The following is a 16,593-nucleotide window of genomic DNA, read 5'->3' as shown; positions in this document are numbered from 1 at the left end:
CTCATCTTCCACTCGTCACAGTGAACAGGAAAGCTGGGAACACGCGCACGTTCACACACATCACATCACTTTTTTTAAGTTTAAAGGTCAGTATTTTTCCTATTTGAACTTTATTAGTCTGATGTGTCTTCCTGTGAGTGAAACAGAATCATTAAATACATGAAGACACACACATCTAGCACAGACTTGGTAAGATCTACAAGACAGACAAAACTGACTTTTCTACAGAGACTGAGAAATGACACATTGCAAGATAGACACAACTGAGAAAATATTGTGTAGAACAATGAAAGCAATGATGGCAGCAGGTTTACAGTCTGATTTTTGCATGAACAAATATTATAGGGTCAGTTTTCCCAACAGTGTGAAAATGACTTTTTTCTTTATCTGGTTAAAAACTGTTTATGATCAGATTATATCTGAAGTCTGGATGTAATTCAAAATTATAAAACTAACTTTGTGCAAAAATGTTTAAAAAGGTTTTGGGGTGCATATGCAGTGCCCACTATGATATACTGGTCTAATATTCTGGTTGAATAGGCATAAAAAATAGTCATAAAAGAGAAGAGAAGCGAGCGTCAGTGTTGACATTAACTCGTCCACCAATTTGGATGTGTGATGATCACAGTGATAATGTAGGATCAAGTAAATAAAGCCCCAGTCACACAAGCCAGTCAAATGGCCTGTGATCATTTGGCAACCACTGACTCTGAGGGAAGTGAGTATACCCCAACCAGTTTCTTGAAGTTGATAGTAGTTGCTGGGACGTAGACAAGGAGCTTCTAAATGCCATAGGTACCAGTTCAACCAACTGGTGAAAAACTCTCTGTCATTGCTTTGGTTGCTAGCATGTTGCTGCTGTCCTAGTTTGACTGGAAGTGACAGAGTTGACTACAAACACTTCCCAGCCACTCTCCGAACTTTAGTGAAACTGCAAAAAGTCCAACACAAGCTAGAAATAAAGATTCGTCACCTTCAAAGTAAAAGTTGCAACTTGTGAAACATGCTTGCCTCCAGTGGTGAGGCACGGCTTCTCCATTTCCACTTTGCGTAACATTTTTACAAATTGTACAAATTTTTACAAATTGTAAAAATGTACTAGTTCTCAGCTAGATGAGTATTTGCAGACAACCACGAAAAACTACAAGCAATGTGCTAGCAACCAAAGCAATCACTAGGATGATTTTGGTCCTGCACATATTTTGCAACCATTTTCACCCAGCGAGAGCCAACCCATTGGGGAACACACATTTCCCATGCAAACACTTGTTGTGTCATCTTCAATATGGTGAACAACTCTTGAGCAATGAATTCATGTCAGAGCCTTGACACTGAGCTAACCAGTTGCTTATTAGCTTAGTGTATTTATTTAGTTAAGGTAAATTAAACATATCTGCAGGTTAACCTACTTTTGTCTTTATGCTAACTATGCTAAACAGTTACTTGTTAGCTTAGCTTAGCTTAGCTTAATGTTAAGTTAACAAGCTTCTGGTGGTAGTAGTAGCTTCATATTTAGCATACAACCATAAGAGTGGTATCAAGAGAGAAAATCTTCATCAAATGTTACATTTTTTTTAAAATCTGAACCCATTCTTGAATCTTATTTTGCTTGGTGAAAGGTGAGAACATTACTTATAGACGCAAGTATGACTAAAAGATATTATCTATCACAGCAGCAACCTCTAACCAGAGGTGTGGTCGAAAGACAAGGTGAACTGTAAGAAAAATTTCAAAATATTAAATAATTGGTGCTGACGATAACATAAACTGGAGATCCATGTGGACAACTTTTTTTTTCTCCCCACAGTTTACAGTTTGATGTTGACATCTGTTCCTTATCGAGGCCTTGAAGTTTCCACTTAACCTTTCTCTAATTTCCCAGACTTTTGACAGATGCTTTCTAAGCATCCCGTTCTCTGTCTGAGCTCATCTGATGGCCAATATGGCATCATAAGATTTGCCCGTGCGGCAGACCTGAATGTTCTTGAAGCCGGTCTTGTTGAACATGTGTGTGTACTCGGACGGTGGGCGCTCCCTGCCCTTCGTCTGCACCAGCATGTTGAGGGAGAAAAGCTGAGTCATGATGGGCCCTCGTCTGTTCTCAAACAGCATCGCTTCTACCAGCAGGACGCCGCCGCCTGGCAGGAGGACAAACAAAGATACTGAAAGCAGTTTTTGTTTCAAATAGAAACAAAAACTGCTATAAGTATAATAATCAAATGAAAAATTGAGAAAATATAGCAACAATGTGTACTCTACTGAGTGAAATAAGTGTTTGATCCCCTCGAAACACATGATTTAGTACTTGGTGGAGTAAACTAGTGTTGGCCAGCAGGTTTGTGAACATCTTACAGTGCAGCAGATAAAATACAGGTCAAATCATTAACAAATGGAAACAATTACTAAAACTGTTATTTATGCTGTGCTCCAGATACCACGGAAGTCGGAACTTGGGAGTGTCGGCAGTAAAGTTGCAAAAACGAAGAAAAATGGGATTTGTTTTCATTATTACCAAGGTCGAGCTATTCACGTGTCACAAGAAAAACAATGTAATACTTGTTTTCTGTGCTTAAAAACACTGCTGCAGGGCATTCAAAGATAGAGCCTGATGAGTGGGCTGAGTTACAAATACACAACAATGGCAGTACAGATGACAAGTTTTTCAGTTTTACTACTGTTTACATCACAGCCACCATCTATGGCTGTGATTGTGATTACCTCAGGATTGGTGGGGTTGCTCTGACTCTGAGTTGAGGAGACGTTCCAGATGAAAATTCCAACTGGGAGCTCAGAAATGTCAACTTCAAACTTGATCGCTCAATAATATACTCATATTATTCTTACTCTTTTGATGAAGCTCATTAGCAATATGAAATGTAATAACAGTGGCTATTTTCAAGCTGGCCACTAACTCTGGTAAGAAAATGTCTCATTTTGACACAAACTGAACATAACTTGTCCGCTTTTGAAGCTGTTACTTCTCTACTTTCCCAGACTTGACAGATCTCACATTCAGTGGTTTGTCGCTAAAACAACAAACCCCCACATGTACCTGGTGTACTGACCTGGTGCACACATGTCATAGATCTTCTTCAGCAGCGTCAGGCACTTCTCTTCAGGCCAGTCATGAATGATTCTGGCCAGAACGTACAAGTCTGCAGTGGGGATTTCACCAGTGAAGAAATCTCCTGCACGTAGAGGGCGCAGCATTAATAAAGACGTATTTACCAGTTTATTGGTTACAGTGAAGAAAAAAATGCTTTTTTCCTAACTAATCTCATAGGGGACCTATTATATCTACTTCCATGCTTCTATGCATGATTCAGATTTCAAAATAACCAAAACAAGATGTTTAAGCTCCTTTCCTCCTCTTTTTTAACCCAGCTTTTTTCTGATTGGCTGCACCTTGCAAACAGGAGGTTTTGAACATTTTTCTATGCCCTTTCTAGGGAAGTACTTTCTATCTAACATTCACACACATTCATACTCAGACGCAAGCATTGGAGAGCAACCTGGGGTTAGTAGCAGAGGATCATGAACCTACCAACCTTCTGATTAGTAGGTGACATATAGCCACCCCCATGTATGTTTTTTCTTAAACATTTAAGGTGTTTTAAATCATCCATAGCAGACTTACCGGACTGAAATACAATAGCATCATTCTCCTGAGAGAAATGCTTCTGAGCCACTTCCACGACCTGCTGGAGATCAAACACTGTGACGGTGGATGAGGGATACGCCTTTGCCATCTCGCGGGCCAAAGCACCAGTGCAACCTAGCAATCGTTCATAAACAGCGATCAACATTTATCAGAGGGAACAATCCTTCAAAATGTTCATTTTTGGTATACATGAATTTGAGGTATCTACACCAATCAGGTATAACGTTACGAGCACTGACAGGTGAAGTGAATAACACTGATTATCTCCTCTTCATGGCACCTATTTGGGCGAGATATATCTGGGACCAAGTGGACATTTGTCCTCAAAGTTGATGTGTTAGAAGCAGGAAAAATGGGTGAGTTTAAGGAGATGAACGAGTCTGACGAGGACCAAATTGTGATAGCTAGACGACTGGGTCAGAGCATCTCCAAAACTGCAGCTCTTGTGGGGTGTTCCCAGTCTGCAAAGGTCGGTATCTGTCAAAAGTGGTCGAACGAAGGAGCAGTGGTGAGCCAGCGACAGGATGATGAGTCACCAAGAGACACTGATGCATGTGGGGGAGTGAAGGCTGGATAATGTGCCCTGCCACAAAGCAAAAATGGTTCAAGGAGCACAACAACGAGACTGAGATGTTAACTTGTCTCCGGTTTCCCCAGAGCTCAATCCAATTGAGCATGTATGGGATGTACTGGACAAACAGCCCCGATTCATGGAGGCCCCACCTCGCAACTTAAACGACTTAAAGGTGGACATAATGTTATGTCTGATAGGTGTGTGTATATCTATTTGCCTTCTTGGGAAGAATAATAGCCCCTCTCAGATGTCAGAGCATCCCTGACAGCCTCTTACCTCCAAGATCTACTACGTTCTGGAAGCCGGAGAGATTGAACGCTGTCACAACGTCATGTCCATCCAGAACCCATGACGAGTTCATGAGACCCATGAATTTCAGCATGTCCTCTTCTGATCTGTGCGGTACAGTTTAGGTTCATATACTGAATCCTAACAAGCTCAAAGCCACACTTGAAGCAGCGGGATCAACACCAACCTGTAAATGGCTTGGAAGACCTCCTCTGCTGGAAGGCCGAATGTCTTTTCATTCTGATTCTTCCCCTCCCTGCATGATGACAGAGGATAAGGAACAATTCTTTGTGCTCATGAAAACAACACAAAGCGAAAGAGAATGGTTGCTTTACATCTGCAAACATTTCTAAAAGCCCTGTTAAATCAGCTCGTTTTGTGTGGTATTTTAGCCTGATGTGGTCCCATGTGAATACACAGACCTGACAGCATCCACCAAGTTGTTCCACAGTGGGTAGATGGTTTGGGATTGGTAGACGATCATGTCATGGAGAGATTTGGCGCTGCCTTTGGCCAGATAAAGATTTGCCACGTCGGTGCTGCTGTACAAAGCTGTTTTAATAGAAGAGAAAGAGCAATAAATTAAAATGAAAGCCTTAAAGAGCAGCTAAATGTAACTGTTACACAATTACATACAATTTAATTATACCATTTTTTAATTATAATATTATTACCTGATGTAGCTTAAATTTGACATGTTGGCTTTTTGGAATGATCACACTGGAGATCATTTTCATGCCCAGGGAGAAACCATCATATTTTTGTAGTTTCCTTCTCTCTGTACATCAAAAACTACTTTCGGTCACCACAGCGGGTAGCTCTACAGATTTCCACCCCTTGTGCCCTTCCTGACACAACCCCGAGGGGTTTGCATCTCCTCCCAGAAACAAATCAGGGATCTTTTGCTTGCTACACTATACCCGCCTCCTCCTATTCCTCACCTGTTCCATCTGTCTTCTCAACCTCCAGGATCTCAATGCCCACCAGCGCGTCCAGCAGCCTCTCCATCCCATCCAAGCTGGTGCCCAGCTCCTGAGCAACATGCTGGGCACTCAAAGGCTCCTGGGACCTGAGCAGCAGGTCAAATACTCCAAGCTCACAGGCTGAAAATATCACCTGCGGAAAGACCTGTCAAGTTAACAACCTTGCACTGGTAGGCAGACTTTTAGTTAAAAAACTATGACTATAGGCAGATCCACCACCTCAGTCCAGTTTGTAATATTTCAACAGTTCCTGCATATAGTGGAGAAAATCTGAATCGACACACATTAAATCAGACTGACACTTCCCGAAGATAAACCGTGAAATGTTTACCTTGGACACTCTGAAGCCGTTAAAATACTCCAGAAGTTTGAACGGGTAATCCAGCTCACTCTGGGACATATGCTCTGCCATTACTGCGCTCCTAGTGGGGAAACATACCGACACAACGCCCTCACAGCCGGAGGAAAAACTCGCGCTTAACGTGGACAAACACTCTCCACGGGATCACCACTTACCGTCCGGAAAGCAGCCAGAAGGATCCGAGTCTGGTGAAGGTTGGTTTTAGAGGGTGTAAGTGCAGCACGGTTAGCTTGGGTTTTAGATAAAACAGCCAAAATGTCGGCGGTGTGTGATGGAGCTGCTGCTGGGAAATGTTCGGCAGAGAATCAGCTAAGATACATCCGTGATCCGTGATCTTGCTGAAAGCATTAGGAGAAACCCGCTTTGGCTTTACACAACGGCGACAGTGCATGAGCCACAACAGCCAACACCAAACTCACACTCACTCACACACGTTGTGATGAAGTTCCCGAATCAATCAGCGGCGGAGGGAGGCGCAGTTGAGTAGTTGATATCAGAGATTTACGCTCCACGTGAATGAATAAATGCAGCTCTGAAATATGGATTAATGTTTATTATTGGTGTTACATGTACCAAAAATGTTCCAGTGTCTCTGGATATGACAGCGAACCCGGGAGAAATTACTTAGCAAGCACAAATAATATTTACTCATTCTTTGTGGCTATGAAGGACAAGAGGGGGGACAAAGTGTTACCTTGTTACAACCAGGCTGTCACAAAAACACAACACTTGTTCCGATTTCTTGTCTTGAACCTATGAAAACTCACTAATTGTCGAGCTGTCGAATTCTTTGACCTGTAAATTTGCAATTTTGTACATTTATATACAACATAATACAACGTCATACAATATAAACAATTTTAATGTTACATATTCTGTATATATTACCACTGTGACAGTGTTGCAACTACTTGCACCTTAAATTCTTACTACACCCACACATAAGCTACATAAGCACTTGTTTACTTTATTATTTTCTGTGCTCAGAGTTAAGTCTATTCTTTATTTTAGTTATTTGTTTATTTAATGTGAAGGGAACCTGCAGAGTAAGAATTTAATTGCTCTGCGTATCCACTTGTGTTTTGTGGTGTATATGACAATAAACTTCTTGAATGTTGAATAAAAAATTCAGTTTGACAGGTTTTTGGTAAAAACAAGGTGATTCCAAAAGAGCTATCAGCTGTAACCTTGGCATGTCTCAGCATGACGTGCAATGTGTCCTTAAGAAATAAATTAAAATAAAGAAGTGGAGGAGAAAAGACGTGGCAGACCTAAAAATGATCTTTGACAAACGGACAGTATCTTAAAGTCTGTAAGAAACTGGAAAAATCATGATACGTGCATCTGGACCGTTAGATGATCCATCAGCAGCTTGCTAAAGACAATCAGAAATATTCTCTATGGAGGGGTTAATGTCAGGAAGGCGTTTTTAGAGAAGGGAAATAGGAAGAAAAGGCTGAAATAGGGAAATTATACAAGAAGTGGAGTAAAAATCACTAAAAACACTCATTCATGGACTGGCCTCCCCAGAGCCTGGACCTCAACATTATTGAAGCAGTGTGGGATCAGCTTGATAGAGATCAGAACGATATGCATCCAACATCCAAAGAAGAGCTTTGAAAGTCCTTCAAAAAGCCTGGAGAATTATTCCTGACTATTCCTATTTGTGCTTAATGAAATCACAAGAAAGCTTGTCTAAGAGATTTCAGCCTCTGTTGAAGAAAAAAGGTCCTCATGCAAAACAGACTTTCAAAGCTCATTAGAACTGTACAAACTGTTTTTCCTTCCATACAGGATCCAAAGGATGTTTCAAAACTTTTGCTCAGTACTGCAAATGTTTGCATACACAAGACTATTAATCCAGTATGTTTATATATGCGTAGATTTCCAGTATGTGCAGAGGGTGCAGCAATGGGAGGCCGAATTTCAGCTTTTGCAAAGATTTGCATGTTATAAATGTTGATGCTAATGTACCAGCGAGCTACGGTATCCAAATATTAGTGTTGTTGACCCAAGTCATGTTTCAGTTTTATGCAAACACGTTTTAACTACTTAGGATATCTTATGTATGGGTTGTCTTACGCAAGCAAATCAAACCTGTCCTGATGAGGCTGAGTGATTCATTCAAATCCTATGAAGTAAAAAAATATTCTGTTATTTGCTCATTATTAACATCACCCTAAGTATTTCCTTCAACATATAGATTTTTTAAAATTATTGCAGTATCAAACAGTAAGTTTAGTTCCTAGTTAAACACAAAGGTTTTTACTTTACTAGAGGCAGCTTCACATTTTGTGAAACTCTTAGCACTTTTTTTTTTCTTCTTAGTTATATTACAGAACTTCTAATTACTGCATGCATGTGCCACCCAGCATGACTGTTCCCCCACCATCGCTGTCAGAAGAAAGCAAACAGGACTGATGGAAAGACAGTGATAAAACACGGGAAAACTGTGTTCCTGCTAGCGATCCAATCACGCATCTCAAATAAATTCCAGACATCTTCAATTATTAACCAAATTGATTTATTATGCATGAACAAATCCCTTCCTGCTTCTGTCACGCAGACACGCACACACACACGCCCAACATTTAAATACATGAGATGTGGTGGGAATTCAGCATAGCTCACTTTGTTGTTGCACATGCTTTAATAAAATGATAGATATATTTACAGGATAAGCAACGGCTCTGAAAAACATTTTCTGCAATAACAGCTCCCGGTCCCACCCTGCAGCACCCTGCAACGCTCCTTGTATTTTGTTTTCCCCCCGTTTGGAAATTCATCCACATTTAAAAAGAAGTTTAGAACGCAAAGAAGGAAATACAAAAAAACAAACAAAAAAAAACAAACAATGGAGGGGGGGTTTGGCCAATACGACATAGCATTATACGTATATGGAGTTCATCAACTACATAAATATGGCAGTAACACTGAGTAATTCATACGGACTATTTACAAAGTTTGTGAAGTGGGGAAATATTACAGTCTGTGCATGGACGACTGATAGAACATATGCCTTCTTAAAAGTCTGGGGGACCGAGTCTAGGAAAAGCCTACACCTCCATCCTTCTGCTTGCCTCCTCTGTTAGACCGGTCAGGACTGACACAACAAACAAAATAAGGCACAATTAATACTTGGACCATTTTCAGGGGAATCTACAGACTTGCAGCTGGCTTGTGAGGCATGTAAACAATTGAGTCGATTGATTAGGACTGCCCTGTCATCTTCCCTTTGTATTCCCGATCACTGATTCAGTCCATCTGATGTGATTCAAAACAAGTTTCATATGGCGAGGACCTCTGACCCCTCCACCCCCTCCCATCCAAAATAAAAAGGAAACAAAAAAAAAAAAAGAGAAAAAACAAAAATTTGCCCTCCCGCCCTGCCCTCCCTCTATGCTACTCAACAAATACAATCACATGGTGACAAACAAAGAAAACTAGTAGTGCATACACTACAAACAACAGGAAAATGCGACGCCCTGCCAATTGCCTTTGGTTAGGCCACAGCACTGCCCTCTGAACAAGGGGAGACAATGACTTAAACACAAAAAACAAAAGAAAAAAAATAAATCAAATGATTGATTGATAAGCTGTCCGAAGCTGAAGCAGTTTCAGTTGCAATGTGACTAAACCAAAGATAAAAAGAGAGAGAAATCCGCTTCCCCATCCCAGTCCACTGATCATCTCAGACCAATGTGTTTCTCTGACTACCTCGGACCAGCCTCCACCCGTGCCCTGCGGCGACCATGACGACCACACTTTCCCCCTCCCCCAGACAAATGATTAAAATATTTTAGGGTTTTTGTTTCAGATACATCTAATGTCACGAGGCCTCTCGCCGCCCCCAGATGTGTTTGCTGTCGATAAAAAAAAAGCTCCTCGAAGGTTTTTGCGGTCAATCGCTTTCTGTTGGTGGTGATCTCTGTGGGATGGAGAGAAGAGGGAGGTCTGGGTGTTTACACTTGAATTCTGCCCTTCCAGAGCAGCCATGTCACCGGGCAGAATCAGGAGTGAAGATTTTGGCCAGTGGGGCAGGAGAAGGGAGTGGCAGATAGGCCAATAGGGCAGGAGGAAATGGAGGAAGTGGTCTAGGGGGGCCTGGGGGGGCCCTGTCACAGCTGTTTGGGGCTCCTGGCTTTGGTCGGAGTGATGGAACCTCTCAGTCGTGTTTCAGGTGGTCCTTGATGTCCTCCTCGTCTGTGTACTCTGACGGCTCGTCGCCCGGCTTCAGTAACCTTCCGACGTAGTCATACTTTTCTGGAAGAAAGTGCAGAACAGATTTAAAGCTCAAACAAAGGGCTGAGTGATCAATAAAATCACCTGACAGACGGCTAACCTACAAGTAACCGGACAATGGAAAAATTGTTTGGCTGGGTTTCCAAGTAAAATGTCAGACAGCTGGTCAGGGTACATTCAATTGCCTTACGTGGTCAATACATTTTGGAGATAAGGGATTGCATGTCTGATAAAGATTTGGCTTTGATTTGCTTCGCTAATTTTCTCTGGATTTATAAATGACTGTAGGGCAGAAACAGAAATCTGGACCTGCATGTCTGCTGGCTGCCCTAAAAGCCACACACACAAAAAGTGACCGTTGAACCCCCGAGGCTGAATCAGCAGACTGGTTTTGGCTGGTAAAAACAAGACATCTGACCCATGTGTGACACAATCAGCAACAGTCCAAAAATCAAAGATGCTCAGTTTTTAGGCTTAGTTTGGGAAGGCTTAAGTGTTTGAGGCTGGAACCAAAATTATTACATTATAATTTGTTTTATGTCAGTAAATTAATCAACTCGTGATTTAAGCTCCCAAACCTCTCTCAATACTTAAGCGAATACATTTGCCCTCGATGTCAAGATACAACTTTGGGCCGGAACAGCGCTGAGCGTAAATGACATGCTGTCATCCTCTTATAAGAGTCAATCAACTGCAGTTTGGGATTCACCAACTCAGCCAAAGCTGCTCAGTCCTGCTTTAAAGTGTTATTTAAGCAAGCAGAAGCCCGGCAGTACTTCAGACGAGTTCCAGTCCAAAATTAGACACTAATACAGTAGATCTGAGGTAAATCACACGAGGAAAGTTTTAAAATGACAGACTGTAACAGGATCCAACACTGTGCTGCATGTACAGCGAGCACAGAATAATCCTTGGATTATGACATGTCAGAAAATGAAGGCCTTTGTTTCCTTCCAGTTTCAGTGCTTCCTGTTGTTAACTGCTCTGCTGAAGATGTGGTGGCGGGAGATATTTTCAGGGTTTTTTATGTTTTTGTTTTTTTGCATGTCTCTTTCAAGTTCACTCCAAAGTTTCTTTCAACTCCAGACAACCAACAAACATTCAGAGCTGAAATGACTTCAAGTCTATGGATAATCAATGAATAACAATAGTATAAATAATTTTGTAGCTTCAAATCCTTCAACACCTCCCTTTCTTAAAAAAGATTTTAATTAACTGCAGGTTTTTAACTACAGACTGCAAATAGTCCATAGTGAAAATAACTGCTGATATAATTTGACAGTGTGCTACTTCTGATCTTTATATCACACACAGTAATTTGTCTGTTTCCAGAGTAAATGAGACACTTTATGGCATCACCGTAGGTGTACGGCAAAAAGCAAAAAAATGCCCATATGGCATAAACAGCAGGTCACTTCATTAGCAGATTAATGAGTTATGAAAAGAGCTCTTAGCTACAGCTGCTTCTTCATATTTTCTACAAGAAGGGGCAAACTGAAGCTGCTGACCCATTTGGTCCACTGATGGTTTTTCCACCACTGACTCACCTTTAAAAGCCTAATAAGTCACTAATGAGTATTTAGTGAGGGTCTACTTACATAATGACTGCAAGTAGTGTTTTCCCCCCCCAAAATGACAGGCCTGAGGGTCCAGTCGAGGAAAAACAAACAAAGCAAAAAAAAAAAAAACTTGCTTTTTTGGACAGTGAAGTAAACTTGAAATCAATACAAACAGAAGATTAAAACTCAGTCAGTGCTGTCTAGCTATTTGGATCCTCACTTAATATGATGGGTGCTGTTGTGAAATCTGAGCAAAATCAATACGAGTGTATTTTCTCTTCATAAGCGTACCCATAAATTGCATCTCCCACTCTCTAACACTCTCCATCTGTACAGCACTGAGATCTGACAAGTCGTCGTACTCGTCCCTCAGGATGTCTTTCTCCAGGCAGAAGGTGGCCAGGCCTCTCGAAGCATCCCGGCCAGCGAAAATGCCATAAGGACCATCTGAGAAACAAACAACAGCAAGAATGAGTAAGAGTTAAAGTACTTTCATATCTCCTTTAACTAATCAAATAACCAACAAAGTGTTTGCACTCCACTGTGTGTGCAGCGCAAAAGCATCACATGGTTTTACTGAGAATAAGGGAAAGTATACAGATGAAGTTGGAGTAAAGCAACAAGTTAACCTTTTATGATTAACTCAGACTTGCATCTTGTGACGATAGCAGCTGCTTCACATTAAACGTTTTCAAGAACAGTAAATACGCATGAACGTGTTCATTAAGCTGCTAAATAAATACATTAAAAATAGTTTGTTTTTAAAATCATCCACATTGTAGATGCTGAATGAGCACTACTGATGTTTTTATTAGAGTCTGGAGATAGATTAGTATGATCATATTGTAATCTGAAACTCAATATCAGCAACCTAAGGAGTACATTTCCTGAGTTGCACAAGAGTTTAACTGGGGCTGCAACACTCTGTCAATTAAACAGTTACTCAAGCAGAAATTTAATCATGTCAACAGGCACTTTTCAAGCAGAAATGCCAAACATTCACTCGTTCACACCACTCAAAAGGAATGAGTCCTTCAAACTCTTCTGATTAGAAAGAAAAATCAATCATGCAAATCTTCAGAGATGCAATGAATAGGCAGTTGTTAGAAAAAGAACAAATTTTTTTGTCCTGTAGAAATGTCACAGAAATGACAGGTCTCTGTTGTCACCTATGACAATTTGTTACTCTAAACCAGACCTGCAACAAAACTCACCACATTAGCAGCACTGAGGGCTTTAGTCAAACAAACATTGTAATCTAATCAGATCACATCCAGTATTTTCCTACCTTTGTTACAACCCAGTCTTGTAACATCTGCCAGCAAGATTAATTTTTACAAGGACATGTGTTACACTAAGGGACTTCTGCTTCTGATATCTGACTTTATTATCACTCGAAAGGGACCAGTGATATACAGTCTCATAAAACTCCTGAAGTTTTTCTCCACGTTTTGAATCCTTCATCATCTTCCAAGAGGACAATCATCTGACTTGCATGTGAAAACTCTGCAGGCTCATATAACGGTGCAACCCAACACAGATCAATGCTCACTCTGGCACTGCTTAAGAGTTTATGAAGCAGAGCTAATCAACTCAAAGATAAGGAGTACTCTTTACCTTTCACAATCAACCACGAGAATTAGAGAAAACTCCAGCGTGCACTTCACACGAAACTTCAGTGTGCAACATAGACATTTACTAAATTTGAATCATGCTGTTTTTTTTTCATGTTGACTTGATGTGTAACAAAAAAGAAACGCTCACTGGACCACATTAGTGCCAGAATAAGGCCTGAAAGACAGAGCAACAGCTGTGAGTGACAGCTACAACTGCAGGGATACAAGTGACTTAATATAATTTCTGATTAAAGGGTGGATCTATTTAATGCCACAATGAATGACAAATGCATCAGATCTGACAAGGAAGGTGGTGATGGAACAGCAGAAAACACCACCATTACCAAGTTGCACATCTTTATTCATTTTAATTTATTTAGTTTATGCCTTGTTTTACTTTTCTATCAACTGTTTCTCCAGCATTAAATCCAGTGTGACTAATATACACTACAGTTTATGTCACGGTCCTGCCAGCTCCACTGAGCCTCTGGTAGTGTGTCATAAGTTGGTGAGGTGGACAGATTCAGGGCCTGCTTGGCTCGGTCCTCTCATTGTGAAGTAGCAGACTGACACATGAGACTGCTGTTTGAATAATTATAGTTTATTGCAGAGTTGACGGCTGACTCAGCCTAGCCAGAGAAAATGCAGAGTAGCACGTTAGACGGCTGTGGGCCCGTCACATTCGTTTTGTCTAAGTGAAAGACGTGTCATATCTTCTTTTCGTGTTTTGCCAGGCTCGTCCCTATAACTCCATTTAACTTCACACAGTGGCACCCAAACTTGCTTTTCCCAATCGCAAATAAACATACAGTACGAGTACAGTAGTGCTGAGGTCATTTGAGGTGAAAATATTCATGCAAACTGTACAGAATTGATGCATTGTGAGTCCCATCACTGTAAACAAGCGACGGGTCCAGTCCAGACACTCGCACATTGTGCACGTCGACAAGCTAACAGGCTAGCGTTAGCAGACTAGCATGCTAAAACGTAATAATCATCTCCCGGCTGCATAACTTTAAACAGAAAGTGTCGCAGGTTTACGGTACATTAATATATATATATATATAAGGTTCAAACGTCTGCAACTTTAGTTGTAGTCACAACCCCAAAAGAAAAGTCGTGCTAGCGGCTAGCTAACAGCTAGCACTCCATTCAAAAACATAGACAAAGCCGAAGAGCTAGGCTAACCCCGACGGTTTGCGCCCAAATTTTGGTTCGGGACAACTCACCCCAAGAAGGGACACCTCAGCTTCCTCACGCAATCGTAAAGATTGTTTTCCCACAGCTCACTCACCTTTACCGTAAAACTTTTTCCCGCTGGTCACGTCGAAAACTTTCATGTTGACGGCCATCAGGATGCGGGGGTTCTGGATACCGTCGTACTCCCGCAGCTGCTCCAGAGTGAAGTCCCGTCTCCTCATCTTGGGAAGCGCCGAGGCCTCGTCGCCCTGGGCCGCGTATGAGTATAGCCGTTTGCCCCACCGTCGGTAGACCACCAGACAGACCACCGCTACTAGAACTAAAATACTGATATTCAGCAACATCCCTCCGAGGCCAAGCCCGTCCGACTCCTCCGCTGCCCCCTGCCCACCGCTTGTGTCAACTGGTCCGCTCGAACTGTCTCCATCGTCCGCCATACTGCACGGTTAGCGCCTACCCGCCCCTGGCCAATGCCGCGTTCACGTCCTGTCGGGAACCACTAGTTGAGCGAGGGTTCAGCGTTGTTGCTGCTGCTGCTACGGCTAGGCAAAAATGAAAGCGACTGCTCCACAGGAGCCCCAAGATCTTCAGTCTCCTTGTGTCAGCGGATTCGCCTTACACTGATAGAAAATATGTTTGAAAATAGTACAAAATTATCTATATATATGTGTGTATAACAAAAAAAGACAAAAACAACCATATATATATATATATATATATATATATATATATATACACAAATTATAAGGCAACAGCAGAGTTTGTACAATTTTAATGAGCTTGAAAGTGAATATTTGTTATAATCACCTTTATTTTTCAGTATAGCCTGAACTCTCTTAAGCACCCCCAAAAAGTTGATTCTGTTCATCTGGACGTAGCGTTTTCAGTGGGAAAAACGTCTTATCACTCTTCTAAGTGACTTCTTCAGTCCCAGCCAATTGCAGGTCTCCCCAACCTTTTACACAGTACCTTTGCACAATGATTGAAACCAGCCCACTGAATGAACAATGGGCTGTGAGGTCAGTTCTCTCTTAGGCAGCTTTCTTGTCATTTCTTTAAGTAGTCTTCAGGAATAGTTCTCCTGGCTTCTTGAAGAACATTCAAAGCTCATTTAAATGCTGTATGTCAATAAGCTAGAGATCCAGACTGTGGGGAGGCCAATCCATGACTGTTAGCAGTCAAAACTGCATGGGAAATGATTTCTGACAATTCCTCAATATTGGACTTTCTGACGTTAAGTCACAGGGTGTCTTTGGATTCCTTGGGAGCTGTTCTGTTTTTGCTTTTTCCCGAACCCATGCACACACTTTTCAGTATGAATTGCTTCTTTAGGCTGTTAAAAGGTGCGAGCTGTGATTTGACAACAAAAACTAGCTTATCAGGATAGGCGACTTGGCAGTGAAAAAAAATAATAAAAAAAATGCACAAACCCAATAGAGGTAGGGGAGTCGGAGAGATAAAGTAGGACAGATCACACAAACACAATTTTGTACAATCAGTATTTTATATTTTTTTGCATTTTACAATTCATCAACATGCACTGCTTTACCCTAAAAACACACTCAACACCACACTACCAATAAAACAAATCACTTCTCAAAAATCAAATGAATAATGGCAAAATGATTTTTTATAGTATTTACATTTTTTTCCCGTTAAAGTCAGCTCTAAAACACATTTTAAGTTCATTGGTGAAATAAAAGGAAAGTTAATCATTAAAGTGCTCTAGAGCACCAAGCCTCAAACAAAATATAAACTTCAAGCTAAAATATACTGTAGTTTTATGATGCTAGCTCACACCCATTATTCCAGCAGAAACTTATTTTTTTACATTTTTTTTTTAAACATTTTTATTTTATTCAATAGCAAAAAGCAATTAAGAACTGCAATGCTTACCTAAGACTATTCCATCCATCAAATACATGGAAAAATAAAAATAAATTATACTACTTCTGGTTGTAAAATGGGACGTCAAGTGTCCCAAATGAATTTTTGCAGGCTGTAAATTAAACAAAAACTAAAACATTGTAGTTTAGCTGCAATGTCTGTCAGAGAGTAAAAACATTGGTATGGAGCAGCAGCTTTGGTGCGAGTCCTTCACTAATTTTA

General features: G+C 41.0%; 2 protein-coding genes across 2 annotated transcripts; both read right to left on the bottom strand.

Annotated features, from left to right (window-relative positions):
- Positions 1–1,598: 1,598 nt before the first annotated feature.
- asmt2 (acetylserotonin O-methyltransferase 2) lies at positions 1,599–6,280 on the bottom strand. Its single transcript, XM_085342529.1, has 9 exons — positions 6,023–6,280; positions 5,838–5,928; positions 5,465–5,639; positions 4,946–5,075; positions 4,711–4,779; positions 4,512–4,630; positions 3,638–3,775; positions 3,066–3,188; positions 1,599–2,138 (listed from the first exon to the last, which is right to left on the bottom strand). Exons 1-9 carry the CDS (start codon positions 6,256–6,258, stop codon positions 1,927–1,929), a joined length of 1,293 nt encoding a protein of 430 aa, XP_085198655.1. The 5' UTR covers positions 6,259–6,280; the 3' UTR covers positions 1,599–1,926.
- A 3,020-nt stretch (positions 6,281–9,300) lies between these two features.
- Positions 9,301–14,935, bottom strand: pgrmc2 (progesterone receptor membrane component 2). The gene is made up of 3 exons (XM_085343662.1): positions 14,579–14,935; positions 11,960–12,115; positions 9,301–10,130 (listed from the first exon to the last, which is right to left on the bottom strand). The coding sequence occupies exons 1-3, from the start codon at positions 14,919–14,921 to the stop codon at positions 10,033–10,035; spliced, it is 597 nt and encodes a 198-aa protein (XP_085199788.1). The 5' UTR covers positions 14,922–14,935; the 3' UTR covers positions 9,301–10,032.
- Between the last annotated feature and the right edge of the window lie 1,658 nt (positions 14,936–16,593).

The sequence above is a fragment of the Diplotaxodon limnothrissa genome, linkage group LG19 (assembly GCF_057381915.1).
Source record: "Diplotaxodon limnothrissa isolate DT_005_m linkage group LG19, D_limnothrissa_male_GT1.1, whole genome shotgun sequence".
Lineage (NCBI taxonomy): Eukaryota > Metazoa > Chordata > Actinopteri > Cichliformes > Cichlidae > Diplotaxodon > Diplotaxodon limnothrissa.
The sequence above is the reverse complement of the archived record's forward strand: the minus strand, read 5'-3'. Positions and strand labels throughout refer to the sequence as shown.

Bases quoted from the DNA above. Each gene is read 5' to 3' on its own strand.
- asmt2 (XM_085342529.1), bottom strand. From the start codon at position 6,258: ATGCACTGTCGCCGTTGTGTAAAGCCAAAGCGGGTTTCTCCTAATGCT. The intron at 4,780-4,945 runs GTCTGTGTATTC...GTCATCATGCAG, and splicing joins AACTTGGTGGATGCTGTCAG to GGAGGGGAAGAATCAGAATG. The intron at 3,189-3,637 runs GTAAGTCTGCTA...CTCTACGTGCAG, and splicing joins TGCTATTGTATTTCAGTCCG to GAGATTTCTTCACTGGTGAA.
- pgrmc2 (XM_085343662.1), bottom strand. From the start codon at position 14,921: ATGGCGGACGATGGAGACAGTTCGAGCGGACCAGTTGACACAAGCGGT. The intron at 12,116-14,578 runs GTGAGTGAGCTG...TTTGTTTCTCAG, and splicing joins GAAAAAGTTTTACGGTAAAG to ATGGTCCTTATGGCATTTTC. The intron at 10,131-11,959 runs GTACGCTTATGA...ACTTTCTTCCAG, and splicing joins GTGGGAGATGCAATTTATGG to AAAAGTATGACTACGTCGGA.